Source organism: Sardina pilchardus, chromosome 15, assembly GCF_963854185.1.
Source record: "Sardina pilchardus chromosome 15, fSarPil1.1, whole genome shotgun sequence".
NCBI lineage: Eukaryota > Metazoa > Chordata > Actinopteri > Clupeiformes > Clupeidae > Sardina > Sardina pilchardus.
In genome coordinates this window covers 18693519-18711472 of record NC_085008.1, presented here as the reverse complement: position 1 = coordinate 18711472, position 17954 = coordinate 18693519, and the positions used below count along the sequence as shown (strand labels likewise).

Here is a 17954-nt window from a genome sequence, read left to right as displayed (position 1 = left end):
AGCATGGTGGATGACTGATTTCAAAGCACTGGTTTATTGTTAATGTGTAACTGCCCTGTTGTGTGTACGTGTTGAGTTGACATGTACGTTGAGTACTTGTGGTCCTACATAAGTGTGTGCCTAAAAGGGCTCTGTGTTGAGTTTGGGACGTAGGGAAAGTGCAAAGTGAGTGTGCATGGCATTTCTCCAGCACGGGGGTTAATTGTGTCATAAATTCACGAGCTGCTAGAGGACAGGCATGGCTGGTATTCACACCCGCTCTCTCTCTCTCTCACGTACACACACACACACACACACACACACACACACACACACCCTCAGATGAAGGAGTACATCTCTCCAGATAGGACGCTATTAATAAACCCAGAAGCAGCATCTCATCGGATAGTCGTAGGTGCCATTGCCAGGCCCAGGTGAATCCCCTGATTACTCAACTTCAGTGTCAAACCATTACCTCTCATGGTTTGACTACAAGGTGTGACCTTTTTAAGTCTGCCGGGGACCCTGAAACATGAGGTGTAAAATGAATACACAGGGTATTAGCATGTTGGTGTGGTTGCAGTCAGGCATGTGATTAGCTCGTCCTAATGTCCTTGATATTTGATAGGAAAAAGGCAACGGCACTGTTGGTGCACTTTGCGTAAGGCAACTTATGGTGTATCATCACTGGCCACAGGAGGGCTTAGGTGATACCAAAGACGGTTGATAAAGCGAGACGATTCATAAGAAGGTCGTTTCCTCATCTGTTAGGAGTCCGGAAGTACTGTAGCTTAGGTAGGTCCTAACTCCAAGGTTTAATTATTCATCCTGTGTCTGAAAGAGTGCTTCATTGACATTACACACAATGACAGTAATAGTACACATTATAAAATCATATTCATCTTCTCTTTGCTTATTCAGAGAAAAGTGTTTGTTTGACGTAATGGACACGCCTATTTAGGAGTCTGTAACTATGAGCCATTTCGTTTCATTGGCAAATCCCCTTAGGATTTATCTTTGGTAACTAGACGATCTTTGGCGATACAGTGGCCCTGCACTTTACACCTGCAGGTGAAGACACTATAGCCACATCCATCTCCCAGGCATGGTCCAGTACCCTGTGTGAGAAGAGGACAGTTCCCAGGCCCTGGTGTGTGCGCTGGGGGGCAATAACTCACACAGTCCCCCCCCTCTAACTTCCTCTTTCAGACCCCTGCTTTTTTTTACGACCTCTGTCCACTGCCATACAGCTGCCACCTCTCAGTGTTTGGGAGATGGGAGGCGTGAGAGATGAGGAACAAGAGGGGTGTCGGGGGGCATCAGTAAAGCTGTGAGATGATAAAAAGATCATCATCCATGGTACAGCTCATCGTCAAGTAGGACAGAAGGGAAAGAGGAAGGCCATTTAACAAAGCACTGTAATGCTGCAAGTGTCGATGGCTGTTTAAATATGTGGATGGTTGAATAAATATTTGAATAACACCCTGAAAGAGATTTAAATGCTGTGAAGAGTGGGCCGAATTGTTATTGCTTCTGAGTGACTGGCAATTTATACCAGAACCAAACTTAGCTTAAGATCACATCAAGCGTTATGTACATAATGACAACAGGTTATGGAGCAAGAAAGCTGTTTCCCAGTGGTGATGTAAGTCACTGTCTGTCTTCCCAAGTTCTTTTTAAAAGGAAAGGGAAAACAACTGCTGCGCAGTTAGTTGAGCCGTTTCACTATTGTGTCTCTAGTAAGACACATTGCAAATTAACACACCACACAGACACAAACATTTACAGATCTGTAAGGATATAAATACATATACATCTCTACGCATAGGGTATAATTCTGACCACAAAGTTAGTCTCCTTTGGTTAGCAACACATAATTTGTAGTGAGTCAGAACTCAGTCTGTGTTCGAGCACAATGGTGCAACAGCGGATTAAAATAAAAGACTCTCCATCTCCCAGTCTGTTGGCTGAAGCCTGGTCCACATGCGGTGCCAGTTCATTATGATTCAGGCTGAACACATGGCTTCTAATCCCCAGTTTGTGCAAGCCCTGCACTGTATGCCAAACAGGGCGGTCTGAGTCAATGTAGTCTACTCTAAGGCTCAATCCACAGCTCATTTCAAACCACTACTACAGTACATGTTATTTTGAGCTATAGCTCTGGAACAGCCAGCAAGATAAGAGTGGCTGTGTGTGTGTGACGGTGTGTCACTGTGTCGAGACAGACTACTGTATGCTATATTTGTTAGTTATTACTCGTGTCCTTTGCGATGCGTGAGGTCTGACTGCATGACATAGTGCTGTGTGTGTGTGTGTGTGTGTGTGTGTGTGTGTGTCTCTGTGTCTGCGTGTATGTATAATCAGTTTATGGTGTGTTTAGTGTGTGTGCGGTATCCCTGACCCCTGATCACACAAAGTATTTTAATCCAATCAGCTTCCTTTTCACATGACTGTCACGCACCCCCTGCTGCCATGGAAACTCAGAAGGAAAAGGGAAAAACTAGTGAGCAGCAAGCTACCCTTCTCTGTGTCTCATAAGCAGCTCATGTTAAAATGAACAGGCCCACACATTTTTTGTTAACCAAAGTGCCTTCCCCCTTTCTCTTTTGGACGGTGTGTCTAACTTCATCTCAAAAGAACCGCCTTCTCTTCCTCTTTTTCAGCTGCAGACATGTTTGTAGCACTCCTATAAACATGCCATAAACAGCTCCTGTGACATCTAAGCTACACATACTGATTCTCTTGCCCTTGGTCATACATTTGACAGGTTAATGTCTTTCGTGTGGTAGATGAGAAAGGGCAGAGGCCCTTAGTGGTAGGAGAGGAAAAAGAATTTGAAGTAGAAAAAAAGATAAAGCTTTCAAGAAATAGTCAGTAGGCTACACTCAGGGATGTGGGAGTCTACTTGAGTACCAACACCAACAGCTTTAAAAGGACAGTGAACAAAGAATTGATTCAGGTGATTTTTTTTTCTGAATGTAAAAGGACCTTGTTGTTTATTCATACTGAGTGCCTAGTACATTTGTGGGTGAAAGTGATACATGTGTCTTACTTTCCATGCTACTTAGCTTTCCAAAAGGCATGTTAACAAGGGACAAGGGTAAGCAAAAGTAAAAGAAGAGCCTAGGATGTGGAATAAAATTCACTTACTCAAACATCCTTTTGTTTTCGCCTTAATTAAAACAGACCTGCTTTAGTGTTTGTTTTCTCTCTCAACCACGCTCGTTTTAGTGCTCTTTAATGCTTCGGCATCTGAGCCTCCTGGCAGAAACAGAAAGGTTAGAAGTACTAGCCCCCTGAGCACCAGGTCAGACTGAACAGACTTCCTTTGAAGCCGCATGAAACCGAGAGGTGAAAAGTTGAGCCTGCTCTGTGCCCTGTGGTTAGCTTCGCACGCTACCCCCGGCTGCTTCTCGTTTCTTCTGTGCCCACTTCCTGTAGGCCTACAAATTCACCCAAAACTGGTGGAATAAGAGGACCACAGCGTCTTGTTTTGAATGTTCTTCCCCTCTTCAACAGCACCACTATCAATCCGCGATGCACACTGCGATTAGCATGTTTGTTGCTTAATAAGATACAAGTTAGAGATAGAGGGCCATTCCGGTGGTGCATCACAAGGCAGTTCCTTCGGTGACTTCAACAAACCAAAAGCTGCATGCAGTCAGTTTAGCACAAGACAAAAAAGGTAATGTTGGTAAAGTGCTCCCTCTGCTGGCTATAAGTGATCATAGGTTTACGCGCGTTCACTGTTTATTGCGGCTAACAAGGCTTCTTTGTTATTGTTTATGAATGTTGAAAACGGGTAGTCTTCCATTTTCCTCTGAATTATATTTTGCTGTAAAAACGGATTCACGTTTTCTGATTTTATTACTGAGATTTCCTCCCAAATCTCTGAAGGTTTAACCAGCAATGATCGGCGCACAATCTTTAACAATGACACTTTTGCTCTCGTAATAAGGCTTACTGTGACCTTTCACATAGTTTGAAGTCCACAGAAAAACACACACAACAGTGCGTATTTCAGAGTTAAGCAAATCAGATACAGCGTATCGCTAACTCTGCCAGTAGGCTAAACGTTATATTTAAAAGGTTGTGTATATTTCAATTAGCAAAAGCAAAAGCAAACATTTGGGCAGACAGACAACTTTATTTCAGCTGGACTTGAAGGAAGGACTTCCATAGCCTCAAACCTAAAACAGCCGATGTGCAAATCCTGAACCAAATCTGTACTTTGTACATGGAGTTTTCAGTTGTGTAAACAATCTGATTGAACAATCCTACTCAGGAAGCAAGAGTACAGTCAGCTGATCATCTCAACCATAGCCCGATGATGACAGAGTGACCTTTGAACTGCATTAGTCAATTTGTTCATTAAAGCCATTCTTGTCTGGGCTGCCAACTGGGGCAGAATTGGGACAATAAGCACAGAATTAAGAATCAACTATTTCCCTCAGGTCATCTTAGGGCAAATGTGGTTAAGAATGTTATAGAGTGCTGCAGTATGATATATTACGGTTGAGTGGGGATGCAGTCATACCATTTCTTGATTAAACAGTACAGGAAAAGCACAACACGTTTCCTCTGCAGTGAAACTGTCTTTCTCCAAAACACATATAAACATACACACAAGTGCACAAGCATACTCACATACTTACTCGCTCGCTCGCTCACTCGCTCACACACGCTCACACACACGCTCACACGTATCACTTCAGCCAAGAACAAAGGGTATTTCTGCTTTGTTAATAAAACTCTATAACCATAATGATTACATTACAAAAAAATGTATGCTGCACAGTAAAGGATAGTGTGTAAATCAGTCTCTTTTCTTCTTCTATTTGAGAGAGAGAGGGGACTTTCTTTTCAAACAGCCTGGATGGACGTGGGCGTCACCGATTTCTCCTACAGTCGGGTCATCCTCCTCGTGAACTCTTGTCTTCACCTTTATCTTCCCCCCTCTTCAGAGCCACCAAAAACGGACGTAGACTATGAGCATGATGAAGAAGACACCACCGGCAGCAAGCTTGGCGTAAGTCGAGCGAGTGTTCAGGTACTTGGCGTCACTACGGTACTTCTTTGACAAGCTGGACAAATTGCTGGCCTTTGAATCTAAAGCTGTAGAGTTTGGGGGAAAAGCAGTTGAAATTGTGTGTGAAAAAGTGTTTTCTAATAGTTCATGCGTTTACTGGCTATATTAGCCCACATGCACAACCCCTCCATCCCCTTGACTGGACTGTAGTCAATGGCTGATACCCTTGGCCTTGTACTTCTTTGATATTACTATGTTTACTTCTCTCTAATTTTGTCCATATATTTATATCATGACTGTTATATTACCACACCATATTTCTCTTTCTTGTCCATATTTATTGCTGGTGGCTAGACTTTAACCCTGCAATATTGGACTTATTTGCACTACCACCATAACACCATGCTTATACATCCTTAGTACATTCATGTGGATCCTTGTTTTAGTATCTATCTTTATATTTTACTGTTCTTTTTAGTAATGTGGATTTGTTATTGGATCATCCTGTTTATGCCATAGTGTATGATGTGTGTGATGTCTTAAGCTACTGGGGCCTTGAATTTCCCCTTGGGGATCAATAAAGTGTCTGTCTGTCTGTCTGTCTCTCTGTTTTGAGAATGGAATATCATATTACCACTACATGACATTTTGGAATTTTTAGGAAAGTTTTGACCTCATGATGGTATCTGTTATATAGTATCTTATAAGAGTTATCATATTCAAGAACACCCAGCCCCATTGGACATGGGTTTGAATATTACCAGATAAGGCCTCTCCTCGCTGCAGGACTTCCTCTATATTAGCCACCATGATCCGCTGCACGTCCTGAAGCTCTGTGTTAATGTTCCCCAGGTTTCTACGGGCTCGGCTGTCGATGTACGACTTCTTGGTCTTCTGGATGTAGGTGTCTGAGAATGATGTCACAACATTGAACATAAGAAACGCCATTCTCCCTGGAGACCTCATTTGTCACACGTTGCAGTTTGAACAGTGTGTGCCCCCTAAGCTCTGATACTCACCAAATTCAATAAAGGAGTAAGGTCGGGACACGGTGGGGACTTTCTTCCCATGCTGCTCGTGGAATTCAGCCTGCAGGTCCTCCAAGTACGCAAAGGCAAGCTTTTTAGGGAAACCTGCCTCGCACAGCACTAGATAGATCACCCCCTTTTCTATAACATAGCTAAAAGGGATGAGAAATTAGAGACAGTCTGGAAGAACGGGACAATTCAAATGTAAAATTCTGAAAGTGTGTAGCATTACTTGAAAGGCAAAAGACACAAAGATTAATTCTGTAAGTTACTGTTCAGTGTAAATATATCTGTTTGACTCACTGGAAGGACATGGAGCCTGCCTCCAAAGTGCAGCGATTTGGACTCTGTTCGTTGAGTTTCCTAAACAACTGTTTGGCCTGGGCCTGGTACTGCTGCAAGTCTCTTCCGAGCTACACAGAAGAAAATGAAAATAAACTGGTTGTGCAGTGGACCAATTCACAAGCGATACAGATGGCTTAAACACCTAGATATCATCGCATCATGAGGTCAGTATTTAGCCAGTCTGATTTGATCAACAGAAAAAACTAGGCATTCACCAACCTTTTCACTCCCCTAATTGGAAGCGGTTAGGGGAGGGAAGAAAAAGACATATTAGATCCTTGAATAGTGGGCTTATTAAATATCAAATAGATTTCAAGAAGCTACAATAAATATTACTAGACCTGTGTGGGTTACTTTAGGCACATCACTGAACATATCATCATAACATTATATTACCATCCGTCTACATCAACCTCTCTATATATTAAATAATGTAGGACACAACAGGATATGATTGGCAAATCTATGTGTAACTGGCTGTCTAGATTGACAGTGACACCTCATCACAGGTAGTATGCGTTAGCTTAGTTGCTAATAGTTTCATGGGAACTGCGGCTAACATCTGATGTTATCCAGCTTCGGTAATAATATTACACCCACACTCAACTCGGGCATTTCATAGCATTTTAACGACTCAAATGACACAAATGAAATAATGGTGGCTCTTTACTGGTTAGCTTGTTAGCCGGACAGCTACTAGCATAGACAGACAGACAGCTGACGTTTCATTTGCTAATGAGTGTTGCGAGAAGTGGAAGCCGTGTTGTAATGTTACCTGTTCGTCTTCTTGCATGGAGGCAGCAAGCGGGAGGCCATCTGCCAAACGGGCAATCATAGTAAGCAACACCATCTTCAAGCTGATGTCCTCACCTAAGTCTACCTAGCTGTCACTCATACAATCCACTCTAGTGACTGCTGGATGATTACAGCACGTCAGACAACACTCTGGACGCGCTGAGCTGGCCGGAAATACATGGACTGTATTTGGTGCACTGCTCAAAACGGTCCGGTTGGCACGGCCATTTTGATGTTACTTACCTACATTCAGTTCCCACATTGATACGATAAAGTAAGATTTTTCTTGTCTGGCTATCACCATACATTAGTATAAGGAGTCGACATCCAACTTCGCTGGCAGGTCAGGCAGGGTTCACCCAGCATAAGCTTTTTCCTGTGTGCCATTAGAAATCCTAGGCTACCATTCAGGGGCCATCTCTGCAGACTTTTATTTGAATCTACAGAGATTGAGTTACACCATTTACATCTAATCGTGCTGTTTTTGATGAAATAATCAACATGAAATGCTTTAAAACTTTAAAAATGCTTTAAAACCATACCTGCCTTGTATGGCATGCACCTTGATAAAGGCTGTTGAATAAATAGTATAAAACAAAGCAGAATGTGTTGCTAATCTGTACTTATTCTGATAACCTTCCGGCCAGCACCTCTGTGTGTGCATTTGTGGGTACCTGATCTGCATGGGTTGGCAGATCTGCAAGGCTACGCCATAAAATATAGATGATGTGTCCACACATTCCTTTTCCTCACAGTGCAGTGCATCAAACTCCAGTATTCCTGGCATGTCTTCAGGCCTATTAGGCTCAAACTACTTAAAGCACATTTCATCACAAATATGTACAGTACACAAATATTTTAGTCGGCTATAAATATAACTTAACAGACCACTAGACCTAGGCTATAGGTAGGCCTATTACTAGGACAGACCCATAGGGGGACCTGGGGTTATCCTCAAGGAAAATGTTTGACATCCTGGGGGTTCAATGCACCTTTTTTGTACTGTTTAAGGAAGAAATAGTAAGGCTGATAGCATCATATTAGAGAATTCTGGGGTATTCTCATTGTATTCTGATGTGTTCATGTTACTCCTGTGTGTAGTATATGACGGGGAGGTTCACCATTGCACAGGACTTTGTCTAACAAACACCAAAAAAGCCTGACAGATGTAGACACTAAGTGAGGCCTAGCCCTTGGCTGTGTACCATCAAGACGGTCATTTTGCCCTGTAACTCGGGGACAGCAGTGATAATGGGCCTAAGGAGATATGTTGGTCTGTATGTCTAGGATTTTCCATCTGGTCAGAGCTGGTTTTGTGCAATGGTTGGCACTTGCCACATTGGCTTGATTTACACTTGTTACAGTACAACAGGCATGGTCTTAGGTGTTGACTCTGAAACGGCTCGTGGAAGCGAATTGAGGAGCATCCTCTGTCGGGATTATCAGCAGTCGCTAATGCAGTTTTACTGTCCGAGACTTAGCCCGTGCTTTGTTATTCATTTGTTGTACCATCTACAATAAATCATCATCTAATTGCCGATTCTGAGCCAGGCGTCAAGCTGTATTCTATTCTAGTATCTTCAATTCAGATATTAGAACTAAAAGACAATGCAACGACCAGAGAATCCAACAATATGGCTTGCAAGAGAGAAGTGAGTTTAAATGGTTTAGTTTGAGCGCTTTCATCTTGTTCACACCATCACACAACTAAAAAGGACACCCCAGAGCCAGAGGGCAATGAAACATTTCTCCCATTGAGATGTGGCCTTTTTTCCTCCCCACACAGATGCCAGTATTGAGTTTGGAAAATATATTGTTGCATTCTTCTATCAGGCTCTCTCTGACAACTCAATTATCTTCAGTGACAACTATTGACATCAACATTAACATCATTGACATTAAACATCAACATTTTGCCTATACAAGATATGCACATTTTGATGCAAATATAACTAAATGACAGGCTTCAGACAAGAAACTGAACGTTTTACACAAAACCCTAAGTCTTTTGAAGTTTTGCTCATTGTGAAAAACACGAGAAAGATATTTCAGAAAAAGTGGTCACATTTTATAGGCCTATCAAAGAAATGCAAAAGGATCCACAGTTCACATAGGCTACTGATGATGAATGTGTTGAAAAGTGTGTTGAAAAAAATAAACTCTACACATGCAGTTGTGCTGTATGCGAAAAAAAAGCCTTCTACATCAGGGAGAGTCTCAAAGCCTTTAGGCTTATGAGTTAGTGTTCATATTCATGCTTGTGGAACTATACTGATTTCAGTTGTACAGTATTTACAGGTCATAACATCAAACTAGAGAAAATACATCAGTTCTCATGCCATTAATAAGTGTCCAAAAACATGGGGAAATTAGGACATGAGTCATAAAAAAAAAAAAAAGAATTAAAAACATCTTCTCAATATATTAATAACTACCAATATTCCATTCATCAGCTTTCCCTCAATGTCATTTTCAACATTTTAACAGCTGCATTCAACTATTTGACCCGGGATATAGAGCAAACATTCATGGGTGACTCATAGAGCAAACATTCATGGGTGACTCTAGTCTGAGGCAAACTAATGCAATCTCCTCACGAGTCTTGTGGTTCTTCTTCTTCAGAACTTTCGCATAGATATAAGTCACAGCAAGAACCTGGAAACCCATTCGCCTTGACAGTGTTATTAAGTTGCTGGCCAGGAGGGCAGGTGGGAACGGGTGTTGTGCACTTCTCAAAGATGCAGGTGCACAGAGCAGGCACTAGAGGGCAGCAGCTGCCTGGCAGGATGAAGGGCTGAGTTAATATGGAATCTTCAGGGCAGGAGGGAACTGGAACTTCAGGACAAGTGACATTGCTGCAGTTGGCTTGCACTGAGGTGGAAACGGAAGACACAATGGAAGACGCAAGTTGATTTCCAGGTAGAGAGAAGGAGGGTGTGAGAGAGAGAGAGAGAGAGAGAGAGAGGGAGGGAGAGAGAGAGAGAGAGAGAGAGAGAGAGAGAGAGATATTAACATTAGCATACATTTCACACATTTCACACAGTAGATTGGTTTTCAGCGCATGCTAGCACGAGAGCCAAAAATGAGCCGAAATGTTTTTGACTTTACAAAGGCATCTCAGTGAATGTTAGAAAATAATTGAGATGGCATGTTTTTTGTCTTTTCATCACATCCCATATAGCTGAGATGAACCAAACAGTTCTACACACCCAGCAGAAGGTCCTGACATGCTTCCTCGGACAGTGGCTGAGTCTGAGGATCACAGCTCCTCTCTCCGCACGCACACCGGCCCTCCTGCACCTCACAGTTCCATTCTGTGCAGTCCTCCTCCTCCTCTTCCTCCTCTTCTTCCTCCTCCATCTCTTCACTGTCTTCACTTTTCCCACCTTTTCCCATCCAGTAGTATTCATCTTCTTTAGAGAAATGCAAATGTATCTGTTTTTCAGACCCACTTTTGACTTTTGAATATTCAGGCTATTCATGGGTTTCATCAGGTCCCTTTCCACAGGTGTATTAATCAAGCACCATGCAGTCTGCATTGATAATCAAGGTGCTTGATTGTATACACCTGTGGAAAGGGACCTGATGAAACCCATGAATACAATTTTCATTGAAAGTAGCCTACTCTGAAGGTGGGGGAACTGTGTAGCAAGCAGCTGCAGTGTCCATACCACATGTGGGTCCAAGTGCCCATGGGGACCTGGGCTCAAGTCTGACTGGTGGTCCTTTTCTGATCCCACCCCATTTCTCTATCCCATCTCTCCCCATTCCTGTCACTCTTTCCATTACAATTAGCAGACACTTCATTTGTCCCAAGTGATTTCCATACGTCAACTAAATTACAATAAGGGAATACTGTACATTGTCCCCAGAGCAACTTGGAGTTACAGTAAGTGTTTTGCTCAAGGGCACAATGGTGGAAGCCAGGAATTGATCTGACAACTGTCAGGCTACTGCAAGCTATAGCCCAGCTCCTTCACCACTAAACTACCACCACTCTTCAGGAAAGCAAAAAGCCCCAACACTGATGTTGGACGAGGAGACTGGCTCTCAGTGTCCGTTCTAATTCATCCCAAAGGTGCTCTATTGGGTTGAGGGTCAGGACTCTGTGCAGGCCAGTCAAGTTCATCCACACCATACTCTGTCGTCCATGTCTTTACGGACCTTGCTTTGTGCACTGGTGCACAGTCATGTTGGAACCTATTTTTTACAGTCTATGGTTGGAACAGGATGGGGCCATCCCCAGTCTCCTCGTTCAAAATCAGTGTGTGACCTCACAAATATGCTTCTGAAAAAATCGTCAAAAATTCCCATAAACACACTCCTAGAAAGCCTTCCCAGAAGAATTGAAGCTGTTATAGCTGCAAAGAGTGGACCGACGTCATATTAAATTAAGAATAGGATGTCAATGAAGTTCATATGGGGGTCAAGGCAGGTGACCCAATACTTTTGGCAATATAGTGTAGTTTAGAAGTCCACTGCCTTAGGCGGCGAGAGTCACTATTCTGAAAAGGAAGAGGACATTCATTGAACGCTATACCTTTCATGACCTTGAGACAGTCCTCCAGGGTTCGATAGGAAAAAACCCAGTGGCAGGTCTGGAGAGTGTAGCAGTCACAAGCTCCGGTCCTCACATTGCAACCTGTCACCAACGGACACAACGGATCGGCAAGGTGGTCCGTCTGATGCCCTGAAAGCACTGGGTCATGGCAGAAGGAAACACATTTCTGCTTTGCATATTCAGTTACCACAGATCATATTTCTGCGATTGCGCCTATTTGCATATGGCATGACCACAATCACAATACAGTTTCAAGGGAATACAAGCATGTAAATTCAGCTGGAGCATGAAAACACCTTGACACCTGATGTCAACCACTGAGGTATAGGTTCATTTTAGTCTATCCCTATAGTGGCAACATCTCCGTAAAGCTAAGTAGAAATCTAAACAAGCAGACACACTCACACTTTCAAATAGCTCAGTAATTTAAAGACTTCATTACGACTGCTACTGCTACTACTCTGGTGGTGAGAACCGTTGGTGGTACCACCACTGTGCCGTACTGTAGAGGACCTTAGTCGACCTAATACCTTTGCAGACTCCAGTGTGTGGGGGTGTGGCCGGCAGGAGGCCAGTGATCTGGGAGCAGGTGAGGTCTCGGTCGCAGTAGCCTCTGCTCCAGTGTGGGCCGCCGCACAGTTGCCCATGCTGGCGAGCGCAATGTGGGCAGCAACCGCATGGCTCTGTCACATGCCCCCCGGGACAGACACGTCTGGTTGGTGGACATTGCACACTGGCGCAGGGGACGCAGTCTGTATCCAGTGGTGCTATGGCAAGATGGCATCAATGTGTGAAGCTATACATACCGATTTGGCAATATATGATGGATGGGAATAAATCCAGTGGAAAAACAGGAAAAAAGGCCGCACTATGCATAAATAAAATAAAAAATAAAATAGAATGAATCCAGTGGTCCATTATTTCTCTTAGTGTCCCTATTAGATGCTGTAATATCAATCAATTGTTGTCTGCTACTATTGCGCAAACATAAATATACTGTATATTTACCACAGTAAACACACTCCCATGATAACAGGAACAATGTTAATATCACGAATCTGATTTGATTCAGGCAGTTCATGTATGCAACAGTCCAAGCCATGAGATTGTATGTAAAGGTGAACTTACTCGTACATACTCCTGTAGCAGAAGCTTGTCCATCTCCAGTCACGCAGGTGAGGTTAGCTCCGCACACTCCCTCTATGTCCACTCCACATGGCTGGCCTTGACCCAGTAATATCGGCACGGTTTCCTCTGTCTGACAACAGCCCCTCAGCAAGGTCCACCACAGCCACAGTGACAGGCAGATCATGCTTCTGTACTCAACCTAAGAGCAGCCCAGGACGGACTGGTGAGAGCAGAGAGCTCCAGCTTTCTTCATGCCAGTGTTCCTCCACCCCCCCCCCCCACCCTTTCCCACCCTTTCCCACCCCGTGGCTCTTACTTTCGCAGCCAAATTCTTGACTGACGGTTGCCAAAACCACAAACCCTTTCCTCTCTCTTTCATGTTTGCTTGATTCTTCTAAATCACTTGCTAGACACACATCTGGCTATCTAAACACCCGGTTAGTAGGAAAAGCACATCCTCCTATACACATTCTTGCTGTTGACGATGCTTTGAAACATCCGTAAGGCCATGGTATTCACCTGTCTAGAATCAAAATGAAAAATAAGTGTCGTTCTTGCAAAGAGGATTTCAAGTGCGCCTGACTGTGCACCCGACTTGGAATGCGTGGCTCTGAGATTTGTGGGGTGGGTAAGCCAAAGAAAACAGGATGAAGCTGCCCAATTTGCTCCTGCACAAAGCAGCTCTGTGCAACTCAAAGACACACACACACACACACACACACACACACACACACACACACACACACACACACACACGAGCAAACACCGGCACGATGGCAGGAAGGAGGGTGAGATAATTTGAATCTCAGGTCACTGTGAATCACATGATCAGACTCACTATTCCTTTGACACCAACACATCAAAACATTGGACATGAGGACTCTACAGTTTAGGCGATAACAGAAAAGAGAAATATTCCAAATAGATGCGGTTTGCATACCCGAGCAAATAAACTTTATTATGAGAAAGATACAAGATATTATTTTGGAATGTTTATTTTGTTGCGTAAACCTCTTCTGTAAGTGACTAAAATGTATTTAAGTGTTCTTGAAAAATACAGTTAGTTAATCAGGTAGAAATCAGTGTCAAAAATACATCAGTAACTTTAGCGGTACATTTCTGAAATACTAACATAGCTAAAAAAAAAGAATACATTAGGCACATTTTCCCTTTTATAATCGGCATGACCTGATTGTTTATCTTTACCATTAACACTGGCATCTTAGATGATGAAACGAAATAAGCATAATCTACACACCGAAGAACAAAACAAAACAAAACCCACATAAAAAATACATTTTCTACGTTCAAGTAATCAAGTCGAGTATTACTGAAAGTAATGCGCCTAGGAATGGCATCATTAAACTGTTATTGCTGTTCACCCAGGACGGAATGTATTTTCTGGACCACAGCCTGGGCCTTTGGCACATCACAGGGGATTAGGGGGAGCCGTGGAGGCCCCAGAGATATCCCAGACACCTCACTCATTATGTGCTTGTTCATAGCTAGGTTGAACCCTGCAAGCACAAGCAACAAGCAACATGCACATTACGTCGATCCACACAAACACACATCCCAAGCTGCCCCCTCATGAATATGAAGACACAAGAGAAAGTGGCACTTAGATACATGCAGAAGACATGGATATACATAACATCATTTGTTAATGCAAAATATGGAGCTTTTTGCAGTGCATACAAATATTCAAACAAAAACCAACTGCCACTCACCTTGTTTTATTGCAAACAAAATAATCTCCTGCATCTGAAACTTTAGCAAAGAAATAACTCTGGATTAAAATATCATTCATTGTACTAATAATATCTCCATAAATCCCATCCGTAAAGCCATGTCCATATACATGGTATGCATGCATACACATTCTACATATGCTATGCAAACAGAAATAAATCTGAGTTTAGTGAGTTAACAGGACAGGTACCTGTAAAGTCCTGGCCTGCCCCAGGTCTCCCTTGTGAAAGGCACACATAACTTTGTTCATGACACTTCCCATATAGTTGTATGTGCTGGTGAAATCAGACAAGTATGGTTAGGCCAATTTGTAAAATGATCAATTTCATATACATTATCTGCAAGAAATATTGGAGTAGAGGAAATAACTGAACATCTACCTAAGATTTCATTTCATGTGAATAGGCCTACATTCACTTAATGTGAATTTTTAAAAGACGCGTAAGGGTTATGCAAATAATTCTCCATTTCCATGTCTGAACTAAATAGACCTTGAGCATAAACTTGACCTTCATAGCTTAACTGTGAGAGCTATTGCCTTACCTGCCCACTGCACCATCTGCTCCCATGGCAAGAGCTGCCAACAGTTGCTTCAAAAAAACAAAAACATTTATGGTCATAAAACTGTTTTGATAACAAAGGTAGCTGAGCAGCAGGTAATAGCATTGGCCCTGAAAACCAGATGCATTATATTGCCTTGGGACCTGTTGTCCTGATAGACAGGACAAGACTCAAACAAGTAATTGTTTACCAAAGGCACTAAACTAAAGGTCCTACAAATGGTAAAACAAACTGAAACAGTGAAATTATCATGAAAAATCAGGAGAGGAAAAAGAAAAACCCAGAAGACAGAGAGAGAGAGTCAGCTGATCTGTAGGAACAAAATACCTCATCTACACCATACATTTGTGTCCAGTGGCCAGGACTGCAACTGACACACTGGCCAAAGTCTAACAGGTCAGTGCCGCTGTATTTCAGGCCTCTGAACGACGGGATCACTTCCTCGATTCCCTCCAGCACATCTAAGGCGCGCACTGAGATCAGAGGGCAAAAAAAAGATCAATAAGCTCTTCCTCAGACATACTCTTAGAATCCTATAGCTCACAGCTGAAACAAATAAAATGGTGGTGATTTAGATTTATAATTTGTTTTAATACATTATATCTTCTGACAATTACATGCTACAATGCTACAAAAACGAACACTCATGGATAAGCGCTTATGGACAAGAGCTTTGAGTAAGTACAGGAGGGCAGTGTTCTCACAGTGAACCCCTGTCATGCTGGGGATGTGATAGTAGTAGAATGGGAGAGCTGGAGCAGCAGCAGCAACCTCCTGAAGAAACATCCTCAGTGAAGCTAGGGGTAGAAAATATCTCTGTCAACAGCCACAAATAAACAAAAAAGGACAAGAGCATGTATGTATGTGAACATACAAATGAAGACGTCATACCAGCATTGGGTGGTTTAAAGAAGGACGGAGAGATTACTGCAATGCCATCAGCCCCTGCGACAACAGCATGGCGTGCCTGTGTGCGATAGTTAGTTTAGACTACATACAGAATATCAGTCCTTGACATTTGCCAACAGTGTCTTGTGTCTGACTGGCACATCCTGTTCTTTACTTACCAGTTCCTGAGAATCCTTTAGACTTGAACAGCCAACGTGCACAATCACGTCCTCGAGTCTGTAAAACCATATCATGCAAGGCTCAGATTTAGTCTTCAGCCTCTGGTATTTTAGGAGAATTCTGCCAACTTGATGTGCTGTGACTTACTTTCCCTTGCCCTTTTGACACCACGCCTCCGCCAGCTGTTTCCTCTCGTCCACAGAGAGGGACAGACTCTCACCTGTGGTTCCATTCACTGACAAAGAGATGATCGTAAAACAAAACAGAGACATAAACATATGCTGCAGTTGCTTCACATCACTGTTTTGCACACAATTAATAAAATTAATCACAGATAGCGCAGCTCTGTGTCAAGGTAATACTCACCAAAGACTTTCCGTACACCCTGCTTTTCGACTAGGAAGTCAATGTATTGTCCAATCACTGAGAGATCAACCTCACTTGACACAAATGAGATATGAAGAGAAGGATGAGATGTCACATTCAAAATGTCTTGTCAAGAGTGTTACACCATCAAGATGTGCCAACTTACCCTTGGGTTGTGAGGGGGGTGAATGTTGCAGCTACAAGCCCTGTAAGTTTTTTGCCAGCATGAGTCATTTTTCTAAGGAATTACTAGGGGAAAAAGTTAAAGAGTTATTAATGCTAGCCGATAATTATACAACCCCAACACATCCCATTACACACACACACACACACACACACACACACACACACACACACACACACACACACACACACACACACACACACACACACACACACACACACACACACACACACACACACACACACACACACACACACACACACACACACACACACACACACACACACACACACACACACACACCAATTGATCCCCCCTCACATCAATTGACCCCCCTCCACACACACACACCTTTTTTTTTTTTTTTTTTTTTTTTAAGTACTACTATTTAATTTGTTCTTTAACGTTGAGCTGGATCTTAAGCACAAAGAATTGAATGACTTATTATTCCTTTCATGGATACATGACAATAAATTGCTTGAACAAATGGGCACCAAAAAGGTTAGGAGCTGTGATTGAATATGCTAACGAATCAACAAGCGACGTGTGATAGTTGACAGGATAGCCTAACACAGTAAGAATATAGCCCTAAAGTGAGTGTCTTACAACAGTCTGACTAGACAAGAATGACTATCCACAGCAATAAAACACAAAGCCCTACCTACCCTTCTAACAGTTTTTGCAGGCTGCGATCTCAGCTGTCCTATTCAGTGCAGGATGTTCCTCAGATTGGAAGAGAGAGACAGATCCCAGAAATCCAGTGTTGCTGATTCAGGATTCTTTCTTCCTGCTCCGATGTTGATCACAGCATGTGCAGGTCATGAGACCAAGTCATGTGAGCAGATTTCCTTATTTTGAAGTGTAGAATAACTCCTTCTGAATGTATATTTGACACCGGTTCTAATTTTCCCTGTTATCAGTCCTTTGATCAGACATGCCCAAAACTGTCTAGTTGGCCAACAATTAGCCCCATCTAATGCGACAATAGGCTACCAAGGCGAATAAATAATTTAGATGCTTTAGGTACCTTGTTACCACTGTAAATTGATAGACAACTTATTTGACACAGACTATCCACTGAATCATACTGCATAAAAAATCATGTACTGATTTCCTGATCAGACAGACGAGTGAAATGATTGGTCTGCCGCACTGATG

At 42.7% G+C, this 17954-nt stretch overlaps 3 protein-coding genes across 5 annotated transcripts; all 3 read right to left on the bottom strand.

Annotated features, from left to right (window-relative positions):
- Positions 1-4106: 4106 nt before the first annotated feature.
- sec22bb (SEC22 homolog B, vesicle trafficking protein b) lies at positions 4107-7351 on the bottom strand. Its single transcript, XM_062556734.1, has 5 exons — positions 7157-7351; positions 6340-6449; positions 6028-6188; positions 5770-5916; positions 4107-5094 (listed from the first exon to the last, which is right to left on the bottom strand). Exons 1-5 carry the CDS (start codon positions 7229-7231, stop codon positions 4940-4942), a joined length of 648 nt encoding a protein of 215 aa, XP_062412718.1. The 5' UTR covers positions 7232-7351; the 3' UTR covers positions 4107-4939.
- A 1525-nt stretch (positions 7352-8876) lies between these two features.
- Positions 8877-13069, bottom strand: LOC134102048 (cysteine-rich motor neuron 1 protein-like). Of its 3 annotated transcripts, none has more exons than XM_062556006.1 (5): positions 12866-13069; positions 12268-12504; positions 11717-11875; positions 10386-10586; positions 8877-10047 (listed from the first exon to the last, which is right to left on the bottom strand). In XM_062556006.1, the coding sequence occupies exons 1-5, from the start codon at positions 13047-13049 to the stop codon at positions 9770-9772; spliced, it is 1059 nt and encodes a 352-aa protein (XP_062411990.1). In that variant the 5' UTR covers positions 13050-13069; the 3' UTR covers positions 8877-9769. The 3 variants fall into 3 exon arrangements, with proteins under 3 accessions (XP_062411990.1, XP_062411989.1, XP_062411991.1); XM_062556005.1 differs by having other exon boundaries at positions 8878-10047; positions 10386-10589; XM_062556007.1 differs by having other exon boundaries at positions 8879-10047; positions 10386-10589; positions 11717-11818.
- Positions 13070-13791: 722 nt separating this feature from the next.
- npl (N-acetylneuraminate pyruvate lyase (dihydrodipicolinate synthase)) lies at positions 13792-17904 on the bottom strand. The gene is made up of 12 exons (XM_062555426.1): positions 17462-17904; positions 16779-16861; positions 16613-16686; positions 16394-16481; positions 16246-16303; positions 16070-16145; positions 15883-15975; positions 15506-15651; positions 15161-15207; positions 14808-14892; positions 14596-14635; positions 13792-14382 (listed from the first exon to the last, which is right to left on the bottom strand). The coding sequence occupies exons 2-12, from the start codon at positions 16844-16846 to the stop codon at positions 14234-14236; spliced, it is 924 nt and encodes a 307-aa protein (XP_062411410.1). The 5' UTR covers positions 16847-16861; positions 17462-17904; the 3' UTR covers positions 13792-14233.
- Between the last annotated feature and the right edge of the window lie 50 nt (positions 17905-17954).

Coding starts and splice junctions, on each gene's coding strand:
- sec22bb (XM_062556734.1), bottom strand. CDS start 7,231: ATGGTGTTGCTTACTATGATTGCCCGTTTGGCAGATGGCCTCCCGCTT. Junction 6,450..7,156: donor CCATGCAAGAAGACGAACAG/GTAACATTACAA, acceptor TCTTCTGTGTAG/CTCGGAAGAGACTTGCAGCA. Junction 5,917..6,027: donor TTACTCCTTTATTGAATTTG/GTGAGTATCAGA, acceptor CATCATTCTCAG/ACACCTACATCCAGAAGACC.
- LOC134102048 (XM_062556005.1), bottom strand. CDS start 13,049: ATGATCTGCCTGTCACTGTGGCTGTGGTGGACCTTGCTGAGGGGCTGT. Junction 12,505..12,865: donor TGCTACAGGAGTATGTACGA/GTAAGTTCACCT, acceptor ATCTTGCCATAG/CACCACTGGATACAGACTGC. Junction 10,048..10,385: donor ATGTCAGGACCTTCTGCTGG/GTGTGTAGAACT, acceptor TTTCCACCTCAG/TGCAAGCCAACTGCAGCAAT.
- npl (XM_062555426.1), bottom strand. CDS start 16,846: ATGACTCATGCTGGCAAAAAACTTACAGGGCTTGTAGCTGCAACATTC. Junction 16,687..16,778: donor ACCCCCCTCACAACCCAAGG/GTAAGTTGGCAC, acceptor ATTTGTGTCAAG/TGAGGTTGATCTCTCAGTGA. Junction 14,383..14,595: donor TTTGTTTGCAATAAAACAAG/GTGAGTGGCAGT, acceptor TTGTGCTTGCAG/GGTTCAACCTAGCTATGAAC.